This window comes from Choloepus didactylus, chromosome 4 (genome assembly GCF_015220235.1).
Source record: "Choloepus didactylus isolate mChoDid1 chromosome 4, mChoDid1.pri, whole genome shotgun sequence".
NCBI classification, from domain to species: domain Eukaryota; kingdom Metazoa; phylum Chordata; class Mammalia; order Pilosa; family Megalonychidae; genus Choloepus; species Choloepus didactylus.
In genome coordinates this window covers 76,052,889-76,078,426 of record NC_051310.1, presented here as the reverse complement: position 1 = coordinate 76,078,426, position 25,538 = coordinate 76,052,889, and the positions used below count along the sequence as shown (strand labels likewise).

General features: G+C 42.2%; 1 protein-coding gene across 4 annotated transcripts in view; it reads right to left on the bottom strand.

Moving 5' to 3' along the window:
- The window catches only part of APBA2 (amyloid beta precursor protein binding family A member 2), a 309,258-nt gene that overhangs the window by 76,126 nt on the left and 207,594 nt on the right, over positions 1–25,538 (bottom strand). For all 4 annotated transcript variants that reach the window (XM_037832868.1, XM_037832866.1, XM_037832870.1 and 1 more), the window contains one exon: positions 116–1,124. In XM_037832868.1, coding sequence (XP_037688796.1) covers positions 116–1,084 — 969 coding nt within the window. In that variant the 5' untranslated portion in view covers positions 1,085–1,124. The remainder of the gene's footprint in view (positions 1–115; positions 1,125–25,538) is intronic.

The following is a 25,538-nucleotide window of genomic DNA, read 5'->3' as shown; positions in this document are numbered from 1 at the left end:
GCCCCCACTGGCCTCCTCCACCCGTCATCTGTGTCATCTCAGCCTGGATGCCACAAAGTCCTTTGCTCTCTGGGCCCCGCCACCCCCTTCCCTGGTGACAGCAGCAGCATCCTACCTGCTCTTGGGGCCACTTGAGCCTCTCCTCTGGCGTCCTGCTCTTGGCCTTGAAGCCTCTCTGGATGTCTGCCAGGTGCTTGGCCTCAGGAGGGAGGTTCAGGGACTTGGGCCTGCCCTCATGCCTGCTGGGGCCATGGCTGGCTTCGCCCTGTGGGCAGGCCTCGGGCGAGTCCCCGGATCCCGGCTCGGGCCCCCCGGCACGCGTGTGCTCAGGACTGGCCTCACCGGCGCTGGTGATGCTGCTCGTGCTCAAGCTCATCTTGATCTCGGCCACGATCTGGTCGATGTCCTCCTCTGGGTCCTCCGGGTCCCCGTCCCCGCGCCGCCGGCGATAGGGGGAGGTGCCGGCAGCATTGCCGTTGGCCTCTGTCGGGTAGTACTCCTGGTAGCCCTCTTCACCAGGGCAGTACAGGAGCCCCTCCTCCTGACCGTGGGCCTCCAGGACAGAGGTCTCATCTTCGGGGATAGGGAGGGGGTCATCCGAGTAGTCCTGGCTGCCTTCGGCCCCGTGGCTGAGGGGGTGCAGGCCCGTGGCGTCCGGCCACTCCTCCACGGCCTCCTGGCACTCGTCGGTCTCCAGGTGGTGGCTGCCGTGGGCCAGGTACTCCTCCCCATTGCAGCCCATGCCCTCCAGGTAGCTGTCATCCTCCGGGCAGTACCGGATGTAGTAGGTGATGCCTTCCTCCTCCTCGGGCAAGCCTTCATCGTAGTCCTCCTCCTCGGAGGTATTGTTCACATAGTCAGAGCTGGAGTCCCCGTCTGGGCTGTGGTCAGCACCCTCGGGCTCCGGGGGGACGGGGCTCTCAGGGCGCAGGGTGGCCAGCTCCAGGCCAGTGGGGACATACTCCTCCAGGGGCAGCTCGGTGTCCTCGCCCTCGGGCTCTTGGACGTGGTGGGGCACGGGGCCCGGCCTCACCCCGTGGTCCAGTATGCTGCGCACTGTGCCCGCATGCTTCCGGTTGGCCATGGCGGGCGCTTACTTGGCCATCGTCCCTGGTCTGCAGCAGCTGCAGGGAGCAACATTAAGAAAGAACAGAGTAAGGACATGTCAAAAGCACAGCCAACCTGGGGATGGCACTGAGCCACACCTACAGCCCAGCTGGAGCTCTTCCAAAGCCAAGCTAGTGTATGTGCGTTCAAATCACTTACTATTCCCTACTCAGCGGACTCATCTGTCAGGAATGACATGTGTCCATGCCAAGGAGAAAGGAGGATCCCAAGAGCAAGAGGGAAAGGGCGGCCAAGGCAAAGCTCAGGGCATGTATTGAGAAGCCTAGCTCCCTTCTTCTGGCCCACTCATGACAGCTTCTGAGAAGCCTAGCTCCCTTCTTCTGGCCCACTCATGACAGCTTCTTTAAAATGATCACTCGCTATGGAGACCCCAGATATCATAAAATCAGCTTACTGACTTTGACATAGAAAAAGGAGAAGCTTTCATTTAGAAGACATAAAGAAAGATGGATCATGGCATATATTAATTTTTCTAAGTCTAAGTCTAAGCCTACTTCACCTCCAAGACCATCTCACAGTCTCTCTCCTCTTAAAGTCAGTCCCCACCTCCCTAAAGCATGGCCATCTGTCCTTCCTCCTAACTCCAAATAGAACAGACTTCACTGGGTGACCACTGCTTGGTGGGAACAGTCTAAGCTGAGCAAATCTGTATAGAAGAGAAACACGAGTCTCCAACCTCTGAGGAAGCCCAATGGGACAAGGGCAGAAGAGCGGAGAAGTCGTCTGCCTGGCCAAGGGGGAAAGAGGGACAAATGGGAAGGAGCAACAGATGCAGCTGCAGCTTGCAAGATGTTTATCCCGGTACCACGGGCCACTGCAAAGATCATGTGGGGCCAAACTGGGAAGTCTTGTAGCTCACTGCTCAGCAGTGTACACTTGATCCTACAACTGATGCAGAACTGATGGGGGAATTTTCAGCAGGCACATGCCATGATAGGATTTCCCTTTCAGTCCCATGCCCAGCATGGAGGAGAGAGCAGGGTACAGAGAAGGCAGGAAAAATGGTGAAAAGACCATTCCAGTTCCCTTGGGGAAAGTGAGGGGCTCGGGTCAGGAGAAAGGCATAACAGGGTTTCAAAATTTTGGTTAGTGTTCTGTCTCTTCAGCTGAATGGTTGCAGAGTGTTTGTTTTACTCTTGAAATTGTACTTTTACATTACATATACCCTTTTGTTTACATTATAGTTCATTTGAAAAAAACGGAGTCATTATTTTTAGAAATGTATGCCAGTAGCCCAGTTAAGGAACAAGAGCTTGAACTAAAACAGGGGAAATGGGCTGGGGGAAGAGACCGGGTGAGCATGTAAGGGTAGAATTGATTTTCTGCCAGGTCTGGAGACAGCCTCGGGTAGAGAGTGAAGAGGGGGAGTTATTGGGAATGTCCAGGGCAGACACTGCCCAGGCTCTGAACTGGCCTTGTTTCACACTCTCTTTCTTTCATTTTGTCTCCCCAGATCTTAAATTAAGGCTTTTTGTATTCTGTGCCCCCTAGAGCACCCAGCATGGTCCCCAAAACACACAGATCGTGGTGGTGACCATATGGTCACAATATGAATATTCCCAAAAGAAGTGAGAAAGAAATAATTATTTCATCCACTCCAGACACTGAAAGTGTGAGCATAACTGCTAAATGAGCCCCGAGCTCCAGGGTGTGAATGTGCTCCCAGGCAGGGGGCCATTACCAGGAGGGTCATTCACACTGTAAGTCCACGAGGGGTCCTGGAGTGGCCAGGGATCATTAGCAACGAATACTGAAACAGCCACAGAAGCTTCCCCCCACAAAGCGTCCCACACCAGGAAAATCATCCCTGAGAAGGACCCTCCAGGGTCTGGAAATCCTCAAGAAGTCACCCATCCCCAAATCCCAAAACTGGCTGGACAGTTCCAAAGCTGTTTGCCCAGGTAAAAAAGCACGGGTGTCCGCAAGTCATCAGAGCACGCACCAAGAATGCTGAGCTACCTCGCAGACAATGATGTTTTGACAACAGGTTTCTCCCATGCACGGGGGATGACAACCACACAGAAGCACCTGCTGTGAGAGCGACATGAGGTACACAACCAACACAGGCAGTTCACACACAATCTCCTCTAACAGCAGTCCCTGAAATGGTCCCTCAAAAGTGCGTGAGGAACACAATGGCTAACTCATGGCCTGATTCCGACCCCTGAGTGCCAGAGCAAATGGTGGTGGCAGTACCTGCATGTGAGCACACACCTCTATTTTGGGGGGTGGGGGGCAGCACCAGCTTCACAGCATCTTTGCACCTCCCCAGGCCTGACCCTGGGCGTGGTACACTATAGGTGTTCACATCCTTGCTGAAGGAGCAAACTGCACGGTACCTCTTACTATCTTAACTTCAAAGTCTATGTCCTTTTAGGGATAACTTCTGTGAATACGCAGGGATGCCCAACCCCATACAAAACACCCTCTTGGCCAATATCAGACTAAAAGACTAAAACAGACACATTACGGTAACATGGAACACTCCCAGATCCCATAGTAAAAACTACAACACTGATGTGGTATTGTAGGAGAACTCAGACAGAACCAGGAATTTATATTCAAACTGGGTTTCCTGTTCTCTCCCTAGGCCTTCAAACTACTTCAGAATAATTATTCCAAAGGTACAGCACTGCCACCAACTCTTCAATTTGGACAATAATAACTCAACTCATTGCTCACCCCTGCTTCCTGACATATTTCTTGAAGTATTTTTTTTTTTTGTGGTTTAATTTTAATTTTATTAGAAACATTCCTAGAGTTATATTTTTAGGTAGGAGATAATACCTTTGTGTCTGTAGAATGGCATCTGTCCTCACATAGAATGATATCGGGGTTGGGTGTAAAGTCTCAGATTGCACCACACTGTCTTAGTTAATCTACTTCTATTCTAAGTCTTAAAATTGGGTAGAGTGCAATACTAGTGATAAATAAGAGGGAGGGGTATGGGATATAGGATGTTTGGGGTCTTCTTTTTTCTTTTTATTTCTTTTTCTGGAGTAATGCAAATGGTCTAAAGATGATCATGGTGATGAATACACAAATATGTGATGATACTGTGAACCACTAAGTGTATACTTTGGATGGATTGTATGGTGTGTGAATATATCTCAATAAAATTACATTAAAAAAAGAGTCTCAGACTGCATCCTTACTTGCAATGGTCTGCAAACACTGTTCCATTATCTTCTAGCTTACAGAAATGGACACCAGCAGTTTTCTACTAATCTGATTCTTTTTACTCTGGTACAAAATCTATCCCTTCAGCCTGGAAACTTGTGAGTTTTCCTCTTCATCCAAAGCCCTTACCCCTGGTCCCATGGATGACAACCCATTTGGAAGCGTGATCTTTAAAGATGTCATTTTAGTTAAGGTGAGGCCAAACCCCATCACGGTGGGCCTCAACCCAGTATGACTGGAGTCCTTATAAGTAGAGGAAATATGGGAACAGGAGGAGAGAGATGGAGAAGAAGATGGCCTGTGATGGAGGCAGAGTTGTGTCGTCTGCACTCCACCACCAGAGCGTTACAGACTTCAGAGGAAACAGGATGCAACCGACACCTAGATGCTGGCCTTCCAGCCTCCACAACTGTGAGTCAATAAATTCCTGCTGTTTAAGCCAACCAGTCTGTGACATCTGCTATAGCAGACTTCGCAAACTAAGACACTGAGTATCTTTTTTTTAAAGTAATTCCACCTGGGATTCATTTGGTGAGACTTTTTCACATCAAGCTCCACAACGTCCTTCAGCTAAAAGAAGCTTCCCTCTATTTCTCTTTTTACTTTTCTCTCTCTCTCACATCCTATTTCTCCTTCTGGAACATATCTGGGGTCTTTTCCTCCAAATCACTTAACCATGACACTCATAACACTCATATTTTTTTCATATGAATGACTTTTGTGTGTATTTAAATATTTGATAAGGAAAGTTCTCCTTCATTATTAACAATTTTGGATCTTTCTCTGCTATTTTTATAAGTGAATTCTTCCAAATTAACTTAAGGATTATTGAGTCAAACTCCTTCCAATACGGCTCTAGGATTTTGACTGGGATAGCCTTAAGTTACAGGTTACCTTAGAGAAAATTTTCATATTTCAATACTGGGTCTTCTTCACCAAGAAGTATGGTGAAATCTCCCCCATTCATTCAAATCTTAAATATCTCTCAACAGGGTTGTAGTTTTCTTCGTAGCCACAGACATCTCATTTTAGATATATTATTTTGTGTGTGTGTGTCTGCTGTGAATGGATTTTTTTCCTCCCATTATATGTTTACTTCGTAAGGGTTGGGATACAGGAAAAGATGTATCTTGGTCTTGCAAAAGTCCACCTTACTAAACTACTTTTAGATTCTAATAGTTTTCAGTTGATAACGATGCCACTATCAGTCCTTTAGAGCACTTCATTATCTTGCCTGGCTGCACTTGCCCTGCCCTTCCCTATACAGTTATTAACAGTGGTACTAAAAGGCATCCTTGACTTACTCCTAATTTTTTCATCAGGACTGGGACCAGGAAGAGGCCACTGCACTTGCCTTGAGTGCAAAATTTAATGGGCATAAAAACCTTAGGAATCAAATAAATAATATTTTAGTTCAATATTTCAAAACCTTGATGAACAAAATAACAGAATATTACATAAAGACAGGTTCAGTAGTATTGATTTTTCTCTTTTGCCTTGGGTTCCAAGACGGCTTGGCTGGGTGCAGTTAACGATCTTGTTTTTATGTTTTCACCCTACATACAATGCCAGGTGTTGGCTAAAGACAGCTCCTATCTAGGTTTGATGGCTCAGACCGTCTGATCTGCTTCTTTTCCCACAGACCCAGAGCCAAAGGGACCCACAGCAGCCTCCTGGAAGGAAGCTAGCATCTTACAAGTCTCTGCAGAACTATACATTCACTTTGGGTATGGGAAAGAGCCCTCCTGTTAAAGATGAAGACAAGAGGGCTGTTTTGATTCAGAGCCCCATTTAGCTTGGGGTGACATACTTAATGCCTCCCCCCACCGTCTGACTTCCCTGCCCTTGGGAAGTGGGAATAGCACCTGCCTGTGGGGCTTTGAAGTGGGTTAAACAGGAAGTAACTATGAAACACTTTTTAAATATAATCTAAAAACTGTAAGCAAGCAGGAAATTGTAAAGTAGCCTTAAAAACGTAACCTTCAAAGCTTGAAACAGGCTATGACGGAAGCTCTTATTCTCCAAAAGAAGCATGTGTAAATGCAAAGTCTGAAACAATATGTAAAGTCAAGTCTGCACCCAGAAATGAATAAAGCCTTCTCAACTACCTACCTAGATACCTGGATGCACCTTTCCCAGGTGTCACCTAGTTCCTGAAGAAACCAGGAAATAACTAAAATACCAAAGTTCTCCAAACCTGTTACGTGTTAACCATAATAATTAACTCTGTCTCTCATGAGTTTAGTCAATTAAAGAATCACTGGGAGATTGCCCCAAACCTCCCAGATATAGATAAGCCTTTGTCTATCACTCTTGTTGCATGTTAATTAAATGATTATCTCTGTTTGTCTCTGAACCTGCATAAAAACCAACTAAAGAAAGACTTCAGGGAGGCGGATTTGGGAAACCTTCCCCCTCTGTCTCCCGCCAGTATAAATAAACCCTCTTTTCCTCTTCAGCCTGGTTCAGTGTGACTTCTATTAACCACGCCGAGTGACAAACCCATATTTGGGAAGTGACCCTTTTACAACCAAGGCAGGTCTCAACTCCATCAGTGATTTCTGTTTAGTTTTTTGGTTGGCTGTTTGTCTTTACAGGAAGTTAAGGGCAACTTTAAATGAAATTTTAAGGGGGGGGGATGCCTGATCAGGCGTAATATCTTAGAAAGGAACTCTGCCTACAGTAGGTGGATGGGAGACCCTCTGTCGAGCAGTGCTGATACTGGCCATGAACACAGTGGGCCTCTTGGCACTGGGATGTGACTGGGTCTGGGTGGGACTGCAGGGTGGGGAGAGCTCCTTGTGAAAAGCCAAATTCCCACAAGACTCCCCCAACTCACTAATCTTCTCACTTTGGTGAGCACAAGACTCACTTGGAAAGTATGCAAGTTCATGGGCCCAAGATCCCGAGGACGTGGTCCCAAGGTCAGGCCTTGAGCTGCAAGTGGTTCCAATGTTGGGGGCCCCATGGTGGCAATTGACAACTCAGCCCCAGACAGATGCTGGAGGGTCTCTGGCAAATTCCCACTGCCTACATTACAGATTCGACCTCCTTGCCAGAAATACAAGGCCATTCCCTAAACGCCCCAAGTGGGCAAGAGACTTTCACCACTTCTTCAAGAGCCTCCTCCTGGGTGGCTCTACCAAATGGCCAGCAGGGGTAAAGAGGATGGTGGGGACAGGGGAGGTTGGAAGCCCATGGGTTGTTCAGATAACAGCAGACACTTACAGGGATCAGGGTGGGGATAAAGGAGGGAAGGGAGAAAGAAATGTATGTGGAACAAAGTGGTTCTTTAAAAAACCAAAAACCAAAAAAGCACAGTTCTACTGAATTTACAATTTCCTGTTTAGTTCAATAAACATGCATTTGAAAGAGCCTAGTTAACACATTGCCCTTGTGTTCAAGGACTTTGCAGCCCAATGATAAAGGATTCTATTTAGGACACCTCTATTTACAAGCACCTTTATCAGGGAAGCCTTTTAGTGCCTGAAGGGAGGTCCCACGCAGCACCCCCAAATCCTGCCTGCCCAGGTTGCAGAGATCCACAAACTCACACACAACTATCTCCTGAAAAGTTCTGCAATTATTTCAATCCCATCCTCCTTCTGTGGGTCCTACAGCTTCCCTGTGGGAGGGCAGGAACAGATTCACTCCACGCCTCCAGAACCAGCCCCAAGATGTGAAAAATCTAGTGCATTGTTGGTTTCACTGCTGCAGGCAGCTTTTTGGCCTCAGGAAGTAACTGCTTCAGAAGGCACATTGTTTCCTGGGGATAAGGATTACAGTCTGTTTTCCTGTGTTTTTTTAACAGGGGACTTGGGGGATAATGGAAGCTCACCCACAGTGGGTCCCCCGGAGAGAGAGCCACTGTTAGTTTCGTGTTGTATTTCTTTCCAGTCTTTTTTTTTTTTCCAGTGCATCTCTTCTGCATGGCTGGCATTTTATTGCAAACTCAGTGACAGGTTTTTCTCTTTTTTCTTAACATCATATAATAAGCATTAGAAACTCCCCATAAATCCCATTTATTTAATAGCTATGTAATATTTCCTGACATTACACAGGTATCTCACCATTCCCATATTGAACATATGGGTTGTGTCCTATTTTTGATTCATAAATAATGCCCCAAAGATATACTACAGGCCTCCTTCCCCACTTCCCCGGGTTTTATCCAGAACCTTTTAAAAAGTTCTCTGCTGAGAAAGGGGGCAAGATGGCAGCATAGAGAGGAGTGGAAATTAGTCAGTCCCCTGGAGTAACTAATAAACAACAAAGAACAACTAGTAAATAATAAGGAATAACTGCTGGGGAACAACCATGGCTGTCTACACATCATACACCAACCAGGATTAGGAAGAATGCCTGAGATCACAGCATAAAATTTGTAAGTAAAACTGTGAAATCATGCCGGGAGCCCCCTCCCCACATGGCAGGCTGAGCTGCAAAACCTCACTGTGGTAGAAAGCAGCACTCTCTGAGCAAGCGAATATAGCTCAGCCCAGCTCCAACTGGGGATTTAATTAACAAATGTGGATTGCTGAATACAAGTTACAAACCTCTAACCAGCAGACAGAGGCTTTTAGTGATGGCTGACCTTACAGAGCCAGAGGACTCCTCCGTCCCGGGAGAGGGAGCCCAGAAGACCAGATGTTACCTTTGTCTGACAGGTGAAACTGGGGGGGACATGTACTGGCTCTGAAAGGGGGCCTTCTGTCCCTTTTTCTCTCTCTCAACCTGAGCGGCTCAGTGGAGAAAGCCTCAGCCATTTTAAGTTCACAGTGCTCTGACCCAGATAGGAGTGGAGACAGCAGAGTCAGAGAGACAAAGGAGCTATTCAAATGCAGATGATAACTCCCTAGGGGGTGTATCTTCCCTAAGAGGAAGGAGGTGGGTCCCAGCCCTACTACAGATCTTCCCTTCAGAACCAGACCCCAGAGCCTGAGGGACAACAGCCAAAACAGAAACTAAAGGGGGCACACCTGCTTACACCAGTCGTGAGAGACAGGCTGACAGCTGCCACCTGCTGGGCAGGTTAGGAAAAGCACAGTGGCTAGAGACCTCACAGGAAAGACTGTCAATCTCTAAGACACACCTGCAGGGAGACTTCAGACTGAATTTAACCCCATTCTGAGATCTGAACCTGTTCTGGTCTGGGAAAATCTGATTGCGGTATCCAAGGGAACCAGACGCCTAGATAATGGAAAACTACAATCTACACTAGGAGAAATGAAGATATGGACCAGTCAAAGGAACAAACTTACACCTCAATCAAGATACAGTTGAGATATTGTTTCACTTTAATGAAACAATCTACTGAAGATTTTCAAAGAAATATGCTAAATCAAATCAAAAACCAAATCAACGAGCTCAGGGAAGATATGGTAAAAGACCTGAAGGCTATAAAGGAAACACTGGGGGAGTTCCAGAAGATGGTGGATTAGGAGAGACAGGGCAAAAAAAGTCTCCATGAAAAATACTAGATAAAAGACAGAAAGTGATCCAGAGCACCAGTTCCAGTGAGGCACCAGCTGCACAAGTCTGCTAGATGCACGGGGACCATGCACTTGGAGAAAACTGGAGTCTGTGTTCTGAAATGAGTGAGTGAGCCTGCTGGAGAACCGGCGGCCATGCCATGGTCTAGGGAAAATGAGGCTTTGTGTTTGGAGTCAGATTAGTTTTAAAAACCCAAAAGCAGCTGCGGATCTGGCAGTGAGAGCCGCACACTGAAGGGCAACGTGAGCTGCTTCCCAACAACCCATGGGCACACCTCAATATCTGGCATGGATGAAAGCGTTTTGCACACCCACAGCTAACTGTCTTGGAGCTAAGAAGGCAGAGATCAGCAAAAAAGGGAAAAACAACCATACCCCATGCAGCCATCTTCCCAGCAGGCTGGGAACACTCCTGCCTGGTGCCTGATGCTGCAGCCCAGAGCTGTGCCACACAACCTGGCATAGTGGGAAGTGTCTCCCGCAACATGCACACATGCCCCAATAGCTGGCATGGACAATAGCCTTTCGCACATTTGCAGCTAATTGTCCTGGAGCTAGGAAGTAACAAGATACAAGATTAATGCACATAAGTCAGTAATATTTCTATACACTAGAAATGACCAAAGTGAAGAGACACTCAAGAAAAAGATACCATTTTCAATAGCTACCAAAAAAATCAAGTAACTAGGAATGAAATTAACCAAAATGTAAAAGACCTATATAAAGAAAAGTGCATAATTCTACTAAAAGAAATAGAAAGGGACCTTATAAGATGGAAAAATATTCCATGTTCATGGGTAGGAAGGCTAAATATCATTAAGATGACAATTCTACCCAAACTATTCTACAGATTCAATGCAATCCCTATCAAAATTCCAACACCCTACTTTGCAGACTTGGGAAAGCTAGTTATCAAATTTATTTGGAAAGGGAAGATGCCTCGAGTTGCTAAAAAACACTCTAAAAGAGAACAACAAAGCAGGAAGACATACACTCCCTGACTCTGAAGCTTATTATAAAGCCTAGTAGTCAAAACAGCATGGTACTCACACAAAAAAAGACATGTTGATCAATGGAATCAAATTGAGAATTTGGAGATAGACCCCAAGATCTACGGTCAACTGATCTCTGATAAGGCCCCCAAAGCCACTGAACTGGGACATACAATCTTTTCAACAAATGGGGCTGGGAGAGTTGGAAATCCATATCCAAAAGAATGAAAGAGGATCCCTACCTCACACTCTATGCAAAAATTAACTCAAAATGGGTTAAAGAGCTCAACATAAGAGACAGTACCATAAAACTAGAATATAATGTAGGGAAACATCTTCAAGACTTGTATTAGGTGGTCACATCCTAGACCTTATACCCAAAGCGCAAACAACAAAAGAAAAAAATAGACAAATGGGAACTTCACAAACGTAGAAGTTTCTGTACCTCAGAGGAATTTGTCAAAAAGGTGAAGAGGCAGCCAATTCAATGGGAAAAAAAAATTTGGAAACCATGTATCTGATAAAAGACTGAAATCTTGCATATACAAAGAAATCCTACAACTCAATGACAATAGTACAGACAGCGCAATTATAAAATGGACAAAAGATATGAAAAGACAGTTCTCTGAAGAGGATATACAAATGGCCAAGAAACACATGAAAAAATGTTCAGCTTCATTAGCTATTAGAGAGATGCAAATTAAGACCACAAGGAAATACCATCTCACACCAATTAGAATGGCTGCCATTAAACAAAGAGGAAACTACAATTGCTGGAGAGGATGTGGAGAAATTTGAACTGTTATTCATTGTTGGTGGAACTTTATAATGTTTCAGCCACTCTGGAAGATAGTCTGGCACTTCCTGAGAGAACTAGATATAGAGTTCTCCTTCAGTCCAGCAATTGCACTTCTTGGTGTATACCTGGAATGTCTGAAAGCAGTGATGCAAACATGTATCTCCATGCCAATGTTCATAGTAGCATTATTCACAATTGCCTAGAGAGGGAAACAACAGATGAGTGGATAAATATAATGTGGTACATACACACAATGGAATACAATGTAGCAATAAGGAGGAACAATGTCATGAAATGTATGATGACTTAGATTAACCTTGAAAACATAATGCTGAACAAAATAAGCCAGGCACAAAAAGAGAAATATTATATGCTACCACTAATGTGAACACTGAAAAATGTAAAATAAATGTTTTATAATGAAGAATGTAGGAGACCTAGCAATAGATAGCAATTAGTGAAGGGGGAATGATATTCTAATAAGAACAGATAAGTTATGATGGGTAAATTAAACATTCTGGGAATGCCCAGGAATGACTATGGTTTGTTAATTTCTGGTGGGCATGGTAGGAACAAGTTCACAAAAATGTTATCTTAGGTTAGCTGTCTTTCTTATTCCTTTGCTGGGTTACAGTCTGTATATTTTCTTGGGGTAGAGTAGGAACATATTGGAAGTAATGTAGTTACTTTAGGTTAGGTGTCTTTTTCTCATTCCCTTGTTTTGGTTTGTTTGAAATGGTTTTTTATTATATGGTTTTTAAAATTTCTTAAAATAGTTAATAGTTAATTTAAAAAAAAACAACAATGAAAAAATATGCAGAGCCCCCCTGAGAAGTTGGGGGAAAATGCAGAAGTGTTGGACTTCCACACCTGGATGACTGTTGATGTCCTCACAAACATAGAGCACTGGAGGTTTGATGTGCCAAACCCTCTATCATGGGACTTCCCCTTGGGAAGCCTATTACCGCAAAGGAGAGGCTAGGCCTGCTTATAATTGTGCCTAAGAGTCTCCCCCGAATGCCTCTTTGTTGCTCAGATGTGGCCCTCTCTCTTTAGCTAAGCCAACTTGGTAGGTGGAATCACTGCCCTCCCCACCATGTGGGATCTGACACCCAAGGGTGTAAATCTCCCTGGTAACGTGGAATATGACTCCTGGGGAAGAATCTAGACCCGGCATCATGGGATGGCAAAAGGGAGATGCTAAATGAAATGAAATAAAGTTTCAGTGGTTGAGAGATACCAAAAGGGCCGAGAGGTTACTCTGGTGGGCACTTTTAGGCACAATATAGATAACTCTTCTTAGGTTTTAATGAATTGGAATAGCCAGTAGTAAATAACTGAACCTATCAAACTACAACCCAGTGTTCTTGAATCTTGAAGATGATTGTATAACAATGGAGCTTACAAGGGTGACTATGTGACTGTGAAAGCCTTGTGGATCACACTCCCATTTACCCAGTGTACAGACGGATGGGTAGAAAAAAGGAGGCAAAAAAAAAAAAAAAAAAAAAAAAACCGGAAGGAAATAATAGGGCGAGTGGTGGTCAATTTGGGTGTTCTGTTTTTACTCTTAACTTTTTATTCTTACTTTCACTTTTTCTGGTACAAGGAAAATATTAAAAAAATAGATCAGGGTAATGAATGAACAACTATATGATCGTAATGTGATCAGTGGTTTATATACTTTGGATGATTGTATGGGATGTTAATAAATCTTAATAAAATAAATTAAAAAAAAAAAAAACATGGGCTTCTGACTCCAGTGCCCATTTTCTTTCTGCTATATTAGCCCCTGGTAAATTTCTACTTGGATTTAATTTCAGGAGGAAAATGTTTCTGCTGATGTATTGTCATCCAATAAGCAAAATTTGTATGTATCCCTTTTTGTTTTAGTGACTAGAAAACTTGTAATGAAATTTATTGCCCAAGTATAATTATCTAATTAACTGTGAAAGAATGTATCCCTTTACTTCCATTTGCATAGATTCTTATTTTTGGTGGCCTGGTTTATATTTATGTTTTCACTATCTTACTGTATTATTCTTGGGTGTGTCATCTGAAAACTGTACAGATTATCAAGAAACCAGTGAAAATTCATACTTTTTTCAAGTGTTTGAGAGCTGTATTAGGTTGGGGGTGGGTAGTAAAAGGATATAACTAGGTCTCTGGCATCAAGAAACTTACAGTTTAATTGAGGAAAATAAGATCTGTACATGGAAATGATGAGGCTGTAAATAAATTCCAACCAAGAGGAATATGGACAAAGTGCAAGATAGCTCCAAAGAGGGGGAGAGATTTCTGAAAGTGAGGGTTATAGTGAGGACTTTCTGAATTTTGGGCTTAAAATTCCAGAATGCAAACTGTGCCACGTGGTAGAATAAAAGAGCTAGAAGACTCTTGCTCTCCTAAGAAAGTTAAGTACATCATTTGCTTACTCTTTTAATATCCTTTTGTTTACCTCTTTTTGTTAGTTTGAAGCTGAATGAATCCCAGAAAAGTATGCTCTTAAAGTTAATCCATTCCTGTGGATGTGTATCCATTTTAAGGAGGTTCTTTCAGTGAGTAGGATCTTAAGACATGACCCACTTCATTCAGGGTGGGTCTTAATCCTCTTACTGGAGACTTCAATAATTGGGATGAACACAGACAGAAAGACACAGAAACAGAGAGAAACAGAGAGGAAACCACTGAAGCCAGAAGCTCGATGCAACAAAACCCAGGAGAGAAGTGGGAGACCAGCAGATGCTACTATGTGCCTTGCTATCTGACAGAGGGGTCCAGGATTACTGGCAGCCTGTCTTCAGGAAGAAGGCATCATCTTGATAATGCCTTGATTGGGACATTTTCATGGCCTCAGAACTGTAAGCTTGTAAACTAATAAATTCCCAATTCCTAAAAGCAAAAAAAAAAAAAAAAAAAAAAAAAAAAAAAAAAAAAAAAAAAGAAAGAAAGAAAAAGAAAAGAAGAGAAAAAAAAAAAAACACTGGGCAAACATAAGGCAGAAATTGAAAGTTTGTAAAAACAACTGGCAGAATCTATGGAAATAAAAGGTACAACACAAGCGATGAAAAATACAATGGAGACATACAACAGCAGATCTCAAGAGGCAGAAGAAAACACTCAGGAACTGCAGAACAAGACACCCAAAATCCTACACACAAAAGAACAGATAGGGGAAAGAATGGAAAAATGTGAGCAATGTCTCAGGGAATTAAATGAAAATATGAAGCACATGGACATATATGTCTTGGGTGTCCCAAAAGGAGAAGAGAAGGGAAAAGGGGAGATAATCAATGAAAATTTCCCATCTCTTACGAAAGACATAAAATTACAGATCCAGGAAGTGCAGCAGACCCCAAACAGAATAGATCTCAATAGATCTACACCAAGACACTTAATATTCAGATTGTCAACTGTCAAAGACAAAGAGAGGATCCTGAAAGCAGCAAGAGAAAAGCAATCCATCACATACAAAGGAAGCTTGATAAGACGATGTGCAGATTTCTCAGTAGAAACCATGGAGGCAACAAGGAAGTGGTGTGATATATTTAAGATACTGAAATAGAAAAACTGCCAACCAAGAATCCTAGTCAGCAAAACTGTCCTTCAAATATGATGAGGAGTTTAAAATATTCTCCGACAAACAGACAATGAGAGAGTTTGTGAATAAGATACCTTTGCTACAGGAAATACCAAAGGGAGCACTACAGACAGATAAGAAAAGACAGGAGTTTGCTTGGAACACAATTTTGGGTGATGGTAGCACAGCAGTGTAAGTACACTGAAGAAAGATGACTGGATGGTTGAAAGAGGAAGGTTAGGAGCATGTGGGAAACCAGAAGGAAAGAAAAAAGATAAAGACTGGGACTGTATAACTCACTGAAACCTAAAGTGCTCAATAATTGTGATAAAATGTACAAATACGTTTTTACATGAGGGAGAACAAATGAATATCAACCTGCAAGGTGTTAAAAATAGGGTGGTGGAGGCGGGGCAAGATGGCAGACTGGTGAGCTGTATGTTTTAGTTACTCCTCCAGGAAAGTAGGTAAAAAGCCAGGAACTGCGTGGACTGGACACCACAGAGCAATCTGTCTTTGGGCATACTTCATACAACACCCATGAAAACGTGGAACTGCTGAGATCAGCGAAATCTGTAAGTTTTTGCGGCCAGGGGACCCGCGCCCCTCCCTGCCAGGCTCAGTCCCGGGGGAGGAGGGGCTGTCAGCTCCAGGAAGGAGAAGGGAGAATTGCAGTGGCTGCTCTGATCGGAAACTCATTCTACTGATTCAAACTCCAACCATAGATAGACTGAGACCAGACACCAGAGACTCTGAGAGCAGCCAGCCCAGCAGAGAGGAGACAGGCATAGAAAAAAAACAACACGAAAAACTCCAAAATAAAAGCAGAGGATTTTTGGAGTTCTGGTGAACACAGAAAGGGGAAGGGCGGAGATCAGGCCTTGAGGCGCATATGCAAATCCCGAAGCAAGGCTGATCTCTCTGCCCTGAACACCTTTCCTTAATGGCCCTGGTTGCTTTGTCTATTAGCATTTCAATAACCCATTAGATCTCTGAGGAGGGCCGTTTTTTTTTTTTTTTTTTTTTTAAATCCTTTTTGCTTTTTCTAAAACAATTACTCTAAGAAGCTCAATACAGAAAGCTTCAAAGAATTGAAATTTGGGCACGTCAAGTCAAGAGCAGAACTAAGAGAGCTCTGAGACAAAAGGCAATAATCCAGTGGCTGAGAAAATTCACTAAACAACACAACTTCCCAAGAAAAGGGGGGTGTCCGCTCACAGCCACCATCCTGGTGGACAGGAAACACTCCTGCCCATCGCCAGCCCCATAGCCCAGAGCTGCCCCAGACAACCCAGTGTGACGGAAGTGCTTCAAATAACAGGCACACACCACAAAACTGGGCGTGGACATTAGCCTTCCCTGCAACCTCAGCTGAATGTCCCAGAGCTGGGAAGGGGGAGCAGTGTGAATTAACAGAGCCCCATTCAGCCATCATTTGAGCAGACTGGGAGCCTCCCAACACAGCCCAGAAGCCCAGAACTGCCCTGGGGGGACGGCACTCACCTGTGACATAGCACAGTCATCCCTCAACAGAGGACCCGGGGTGCACAGCCTGGAAGAGGGGCCCACTTGCAAGTCTCAGGAGCCATACGCCAATACCAAAGACTTGTGGGTCAGTGGCAGAGACAAACTGTGGCAGGACTGAACTGAAGGATTAGACTATTGCAGTAGCTTTAAAACTCTAGGATCATCAGGGAGATTTGATTGTTAGGGCCACCCCCCCTCCCCGACTGCCCAGAAACACGCCCCACATACAGGGCAGGCAACACCAACTACACACGCAAGCTTGGTACACCAATTGGGCCCCACAAGACTCACTCCCCCACTCACCAAAAGGCTAAGCAGGGGAGATCTGGCTTGTGGAGAACAGGTGGCTCGTGGACGCCACCTGCTGGTTAGTTAGAGAAAGTCTACTCCACGAAGCTGTAGATCTGATAAATTAGAGATAAGGACTTCAACTAGTCTACAAACCCTAAAAGAACCCTATCAAGTTCAGCAAATGCCACGAGGCCAAAAACAACAGAAAATTATAAAGCATATGAAAAAACCAGACGATATGGATAACCCAAGCCCAAGCACCCAAATCAAAAGACCAGAAGAGACACACCTAGAGCAGCTACTCAAAGAACTAAAGATGAACAATGAGACCCTAGTACGGGATATGAAGGAAATCAAGAAGACCCTAGAAGAGCATAAAGAAGACATTGCAAGACTAAATAAAAAAATGGATGATCTTATGGAAATTAAAGAAACTGTTGACCAAATTAAAAAGATTCTGGACACTCATAGTACAAGACTAGAGGAAGTTGAACAACGAATCAGTGACCTGGAAGATGACAGAATGGAAAATGAAAGCATAAAAGAAAGAATGGGGAAAAAAATTGAAAAACTCGAAATGGACCTCAGGGATATGATAGATAATATGAAACGTCCGAATATAAGACTCATTGGTGTCCCAGAAGGGGAAGAAAAGGGTAAAGGTCTAGGAAGAGTATTCAAAGAAATTGTTGGGGAAAACTTCCCAAATCTTCTAAACAACATAAATACACAAATCATAAATGCTCAGCGAACTCCAAATAGAATAAATCCAAAAAAACCCACTCCGAGACATATACTGATCACACTGTCAAACATAGAAGAGAAGGAGCAAGTTCTGAAAGCAGCAAGAGAAAAGCAATTCACCACATACAAAGGAAACAGCATAAGACTAAGTAGTGACTACTCAGCAGCCACCATGGAGGCGAGAAGGCAGTGGCACGATATATTTAAAATTCTGAGTGAGAGGAATTTCCAGCCAAGAATACTTTATCCAGCAAAGCTCTCCTTCAAATTTGAGGGAGAGCTTAAATTTTTCACAGACAAACAAATGCTGAGAGAATTTGCTAACAAGAGACCTGCCCTACTGGAGATACTAAAGGGAGCCCTACAGACAGAGAAACAAAGACAGGACAGAGAGACTTGGAGAAAGGTTCAGTACTAAAGAGATTCGATATGGGTACAATAAAGGATATTAATAGAGAGAGGGAAAAATATGGCAAACATAATCCAAAGGATAAGATGGCCGATTCAAGAAATGCCTTCACGGTTATAACGTTGAATGTAAATGGATTAAACTCCCCAATTAAAAGATATAGATTCGCAGAATGGATCAAAAAAATGAACCATCAATATGTTGCATACAAGAGACTCATCTTAGACACAGGGACACAAAGAAACTGAAAGTGAAAGGATGGAAAAAAATATTTCATGCAAGCTACAGCCAAAAGAAAGCAGGTGTAGCAATATTAATCTCAGATAAAATAGACTTCAAATGCAGGGATGTTTTGAGAGACAAAGAAGGCCACTACATACTAATAAAAGGGGCAATTCAGCAAGAAGAAATAACAATCGTAAATGTCTATGCACCCAATCAAGGTGCCACAAAATACATGAGAGAAACATTGGCAAAACTAAAGGAAGCAATTGATGTTTCCACAATAATTGTGGGAGACTTCAACACATCACTCTCTCCTATAGATAGATCAACCAGACAGAAGACCAATAAGGAAATTGAAAACCTAAACAATCTGATAAATGAATTAGATTTAACAGACATCTACAGGACATTACATCCCAAATCACCAGGATACACATACTTTTCTAGTGCTCACGGAACTTTCTCCAGAATAGATCATATGCTGGGACATAAAACAAGCCTCAATAAATTTAAAAAGATTGAAATTATTCAAAGCATATTCTCTGACCACAATGGAATACAATTAGAAGTCAATAACCATCAGAGACTTAGAAAATTCACAAATACCTGGAGGTTAAACAACACACTCCTAAACAATCAGTGGGTTAAAGAAGAAATAGCAAGAGAAATTGCTAAATATATAGAGACGAATGAAAATGAGAACACAACATACCAAAACCTATGGGATGCAGCAAAAGCAGTGCTAAGGGGGAAATTTATAGCACTAAACGCATATATTAAAAAGGAAGAAAGAGCCAAAATCAAAGAACTAATGGATCAACTGAAGAAGCTAGAAAATGAACAGCAAACCAATCCTAAACCAAGTAGAAGAAAAGAAATCACAAGGATTAAAGCAGAAATAAATGACATAGAGAACAAAAAAACAATAGAAAGGATAAATATCACCAAAAGTTGGTTCTTTGAGAAGATCAACAAGATTGACAAGCCCCTAGCTAGACTGACAAAATCAAAAAGAGAGAAGACCCATATAAACAAAATAATGAATGAAAAAGGTGACATAACTGCAGATCCTGAAGAAATTAAAAAAATTATAAGAGGATATTATGAACAACTGTATGGCAACAAACTGGATAATGTAGAAGAAATGGACAATTTCCTGGAAACATATGAACAACCTAGACTGACCAGAGAAGAAATAGAAGACCTCAACCAACCCATCACAAGCAAAGAGATCCAATCAGTCATCAAAAATCTTCCCACAAATAAATGCCCAGGGCCAGATGGCTTCACAGGGGAATTCTACCAAACTTTCCAGAAAGAACTGACACCAATCTTACTCAAACTCTTTCAAAACATTGAAAAAAATGGAACACTACCTAACTCATTTTATGAAGCTAACATCAATCTAATACCAAAACCAGGCAAAGATGCTACAAAAAAGGAAAACTACCGGCCAATCTCCCTAATGAATATAGATGCAAAAATCCTCAACAAAATACTTGCAAATCGAATCCAAAGACACATTAAAAAAATCATACACCATGACCAAGTGGGGTTCATTCCAGGCATGCAAGGATGGTTCAACATAAGAAAAACAATCAATGTATTACAACACATTAAAAACTCGAAAGGGAAAAATCAATTGATCATCTCAATAGATGCTGAAAAAGCATTTGACAAAATCCAACATCCCTTTTTGATAAAAACACTTCAAAAGGTAGGAATTGAAGGAAACTTCCTCAACATAATAAAGAGCATATATGAAAAACCCACAGCCAGCATAGTACTCAATGGTGAGAGACTGAAAGCCTTCCCTCTAAGATCAGGAACAAGACAAGGATGCCCGCTGTCACCACTGTTATTCAACATTGTGCTGGAAGTGCTAGCCAGGGCAATCCGGCAAGACAAAGAAATAAAAGGCATCCAAATTGGAAAAGAAGAAGTAAAACTGTCATTGTTTGCAGATGATATGATCTTATATCTAGAAAACCCTGAGAAATCAACGATACACCTACTAGAGCTAATAAACAAATTTAGCAAAGTAGCGGGATACAAGATTAATGCACATAAGTCAGTAATGTTTCTATATGCTAGAAATGAACAAACTGAAGAGACACTCAAGAAAAAGATACCATTTTCAATAGCAACTAAAAAAATCAAGTACCTAGGAATAAACTTAACCAAAGATATAAAAGACCTATACAAAGAAAACTACATAACTCTACTAAAAGAAATAGAAGGGGACCTTAAAAGATGGAAAAATATTCCATGTTCATGGATAGGAAGGCTAAATGTCATTAAGATGTCAATTCTACCCAAACTCATCTACAGATTCAATGCAATCCCAATCAAAATTCCAACAACCTACTTTGCAGACTTGGAAAAGCTAGTTATCAAATTTATTTGGAAAGGGAAGATGCCTCGAATTGCTAAAGACACTCTAAAAAAGAAAAACGAAGTGGGAGGACTTACACTCCCTGACTTTGAAGCTTATTATAAAGCCACAGTTGCCAAAACAGCATGGTACTGGCACAAAGATAGACATATAGATCAATGGAATCGAATTGAGAATTCAGAGATAGACCCTCAGATCTATGGCCGACTGATCTTTGATAAGGCCCCCAAAGTCACCGAACTGAACCATAATGGTCTTTTCAACAAATGGGGCTGGGAGAGTTGGATATCCATATCCAAAAGAATGAAAGAGGACCCCTACCTCACCCCCTACACAAAAATTAACTCAAAATGGACCAAAGATCTCAATATAAAAGAAAGTACCATAAAACTCCTAGAAGATAATGTAGGAAAACATCTTCAAGACCTTGTATTAGGAGGCCACTTCCTAGACTTTACACCCAAAGCACAAGCAACAAAAGAGAAAATAGATAAATGGGAACTCCTCAAGCTTAGAAGTTTCTGCACCTCAAAGGAATTTCTCAAAAAGGTAAAGAGGCAGCCAACTCAATGGGAAAAAATTTTTGGAAACCATGTATCTGACAAAAGACTGATATCTTGCATATACAAAGAAATCCTACAACTCAATGACAATAGTACAGACAGCCCAATTATAAAATGGGCAAAAGATATGAAAAGACAGTTCTCTGAAGAGGAAATACAAATGGCCAAGAAACACATGAAAAAATGTTCAGCTTCACTAGCTATTAGAGAGATGCAAATTAAGACCACAATGAGATACCATCTAACACCGGTTAGAATGGCTGCCATTAAACAAACAGGAAACTACAAATGCTGGAGGGGATGTGGAGAAATTGGAACTCTTATTCATTGTTGGTGGGACTGTATAATGGTTCAGCCACTCTGGAAGTCAGTCTGGCAGTTCCTTAGAAAACTAGATATAGAGCTACCATTCGATCCAGCGATTGCACTTCTCGGTATATACCCGGAAGATCGGAAAGCAGTGACACGAACAGATATCTGCACGCCAATGTTCATAGCAGCATTATTCACAATTGCCAAGAGATGGAAACAACCCAAATGTCCTTCAACAGATGAGTGGATAAATAAAATGTGGTATATACACACGATGGAATACTACGCGGCAGTAAGAAGGAACGATCTGGTCAAACATATGACAACATGGATGAACCTTGAAGACATAATGCTGAGCGAAATAAGCCAGGCACAAAAAGAGAAATATTATATGCTACCACTAATGTGAACTTTGAAAAATGTAAAACAAATGGTTTATAATGTAGAATGTAGGGGAACTAGCAGTAGAGAGCAATTAAGGAAGGGGGAACAATAATCCAAGAAGAACAGATAAGCTATTTAACGTTCTGGGGATGCCCAGAAATGACTATGGTCTGTTAATTTCTGATGGATGTAGTAGGAACAAGTTCACTGAAATGTTGCTATATTATGTAACTTTCTTGGGGTAAAGTAGGAACATGTTGGAAGTTAAGCAGTTATCTTAGGTTAATTGTCTTTTTCTTACTCCCTTGCTATGGTCTCTTTGAAATGTTCTTTTATTGTATGTTTGTTTTCTTTTTAACTTTTTTTTCATACAGTTGATTTGAAAAAAGAAGGGAAAGTTAAAAAAAAAAAAAAAAGAAAAAAGACAAACAAGGAAAAAAAAAAAAAAAGATGTAGTGCCCCCTTGAGGAGCCTGTGGAGAATGCAGGGGTATTCGCCTACCCCACCTCCATGGTTGCTAACATGACCACAGACATAGGGGACTGGTGGTTTGATGGGTTGAGCCCTCTACCATAAGTTTTACCCTTGGGAAGACGGTTGCTGCAAAGGAGAGGCTAGGCCTCCCTGTATTTGTGCCTAAGAGTCTCCTCCTGAATGCCTCTTTGTTGCTCAGATGTGGCCCTCTCTCTCTGGCTAAGCCAACTTGAAAGCTGAAATCACTGCCCTCCCCCCATCGTGGGATCAGACACCCAGGGAAGTGAATCTCGCTGGCAACGTGGAATATGACTCCCGGGGAGGAATGTAGACCCGGCATCGTGGGATGGAGAACATCTTCTTGACCAAAAGGGGGATGTGAAAGGAAATGAAATAAGCTTCAGTGGCAGAGAGATTCCAAAACGAGCCGAGAGATCACTCTGGTGGGCACTCTTACGCACACTTTAGACAACCTTTTTTAGGTTCTAAAGAATTGGGGTAGCTGGTGGTGGATACCTGAAACTATTAAACTACAACCCAGAACCCATGAATCTCGAAGACAGTTGTATAAAAATGTAGCTTATGAGGGGTGACAGTGGGATTGGGAATGCCATAAGGACCAAACTCCACTTTGTCTAGTTTATGGATGGATGTGTAGAAAAGTAGGGGAAGCAAACAAACAGACAAAGGTACCTAGTGTTCTTTTTTACTTCAATTGCTCTTTTTCACTCTAATTATTATTCTTGTTATTTTTGTGTGTGTGCTAATGAAGGTGTCAGGGATTGATTTAGGTGATGAATGTACAACTATGTAACGGTACTGTAAACAATCGAAAGTACAATTTGTTTTGTATGACTGCGTGGTATGTGAATATATCTCAATAAAATGATGATTAAAAAAAAAAAAAAAAAAAAAAAAAAAAAAAAAAAAAAAAAAAAAAAATAAAAATAGGGTGGTATTGGGGAAAAATACAATCAATGAAAACTAGAGACTATAGTTAACAGAAACATTCCATTATGCTTCCTTTAATGTAGCAAAGGCAATATACCAAAGCTAAATGCCTATAAGAGGGGGACATAAGGGAGGGATATGGGACTCTTGGCATTGGTGATGTTGTCTGACTCTTTTATTCTACTTCAGTTTAATTTCTTTCCTTTTGTTGCTTTTTAACTGTCACATTTTCTTTTTTCTTTTTCTTTTGTCTCTCTACCTTTTTTCACTCTTCCTCTTTCTTTGTGGAAGAAATGAAGATGTCCTTATATAGATAGTGGTGATAGTGGTGAATACATGAATACGTGACTATACAGGGAACCAATGATTGTTTACTTAGGATGAAATGTATGGTGAGTGAACAAACTGTCTTAAAAAAATAGGGTGATAAAGAAACCTTGAGGGCACTATATTGAGTGAAATAAGTCAGACACATAAGGACAAATATTTCATGGTCTCACTGATACAAACTAATAATAATATGTAAACCCATAGACATGAAAATATAAATTACCAGGATATAGAACAAGGCTAAATAATGGGGAGCGGTTGCTTATTATGAATAGAATGTTCAACTAGGTTGAACCTAAGTGTCTGGAAATGGACAGAGGTGACAGTAGCACATTACCATGAGAATAACTAACAGTGCTGAATGGTGTGTGAATGTGGTGGAAAGGGGAAGCTTATAGTGATGTATGTCACCAGAAGGAAAGTTGGGGGTTAAAAGATGGAATGTATAAAACAGTGAATCTTGTGGTGGACAATGTTCGTGATTAACTATACAAATATTAGAAATCTCTTTCATGAACTAGAACAATTGTATGACATATAACTAGAAGTTAATAATAGAGGGGTATATAGGGGAAAAAGTATACCTATTGCAAACTATATACTACAGTTAGCAGTATTTTAACATTCTTTCATCAACAGTAACAAATGTACTATACCAGTACTATGAGTCAATAATGGAGGGGGGGGTGGTTAGGGGTATGGGATGAGTTGAGTTTTCTTTTCTTTTTTTTTTTGTCTTTATTTCTTTTCTGGAGTAATGAAAATGTTCTAAAAATTGAAAAAAAATAATTGTGGTGATTGATGCACAGCTGTATGATGGTACTGTGGGCAACTGATTGTACACTTTGGATGCCTGGATGATTGTATGGTATGTGAACAATTCAATAAAATTAAATTTAAAAAAACCTTCTTTGTCACATGTGGTGACAACCTGAGGTTCAGGCCCTCTGAAGGGTACTGCCAGCAGATAATTCATGGTCCTTGTGCTGGTGGCTGTGCCGGTTTGAGTGTATTGTGTCCCCCAAATGCCATTATCTTTGTAGTCTTGTGTGGGGCAGAAGTTTTGGTGCTGGTTAGATTTGCTTGGAGTGTGCCCCACCCAGCTGGGGGAGATAATTTTGATGAGATGTTCCCATGGAGGTGTGGCCCCACCCATTCGGGGTGGGCCTTGATTGGTGGAGCTATATAAATGAGCTGACTCAAAGAGAGAAAAGAGAGTGCAGCTGGGAGTGATGTTTTGAAGAGAAGCAAGCTTGCTAGAAAGGAACGTCCTGGGAGAAAGCCGTTTTGAGGCCGGAGCTTTGGAGCAGATGCCAGCTGCCTTCCTAGCTAACAGAGGTTTTCCGGAGGCCATTGGCCATCCTCCGGTGAAGGTGCCCGGTTGCTGATGTGTTGCCTTGGACACTTTGTGGCCTTAAGACTATAACTGTGTAGCGAAATAAACCCCCATTTTATAAAAGCCTATCCATCTCTGGTGTTTTGCATTCTGCAGCATTAGCAAACTAGAACAGTGGCCAGCAGGCATTCCATTCCATTGCACGCCAGCAAACATATTGAGGTCCCCTTTCCTGATTAATCATGCTAAGGATAAATCCTTCACAAGAGACCATCTGGAAAGCAATTCAAATGTTTAGGAGAAACATGATTACCTGGCTCACACATGCAAGAAGATGAGGTTTTGTGTCCAGACTCATTTAATTCTCTACCCGGAAATCAATAGAAAATGCAGCCCCTAACACGGCACGCATTGCTTTCCTCCTGA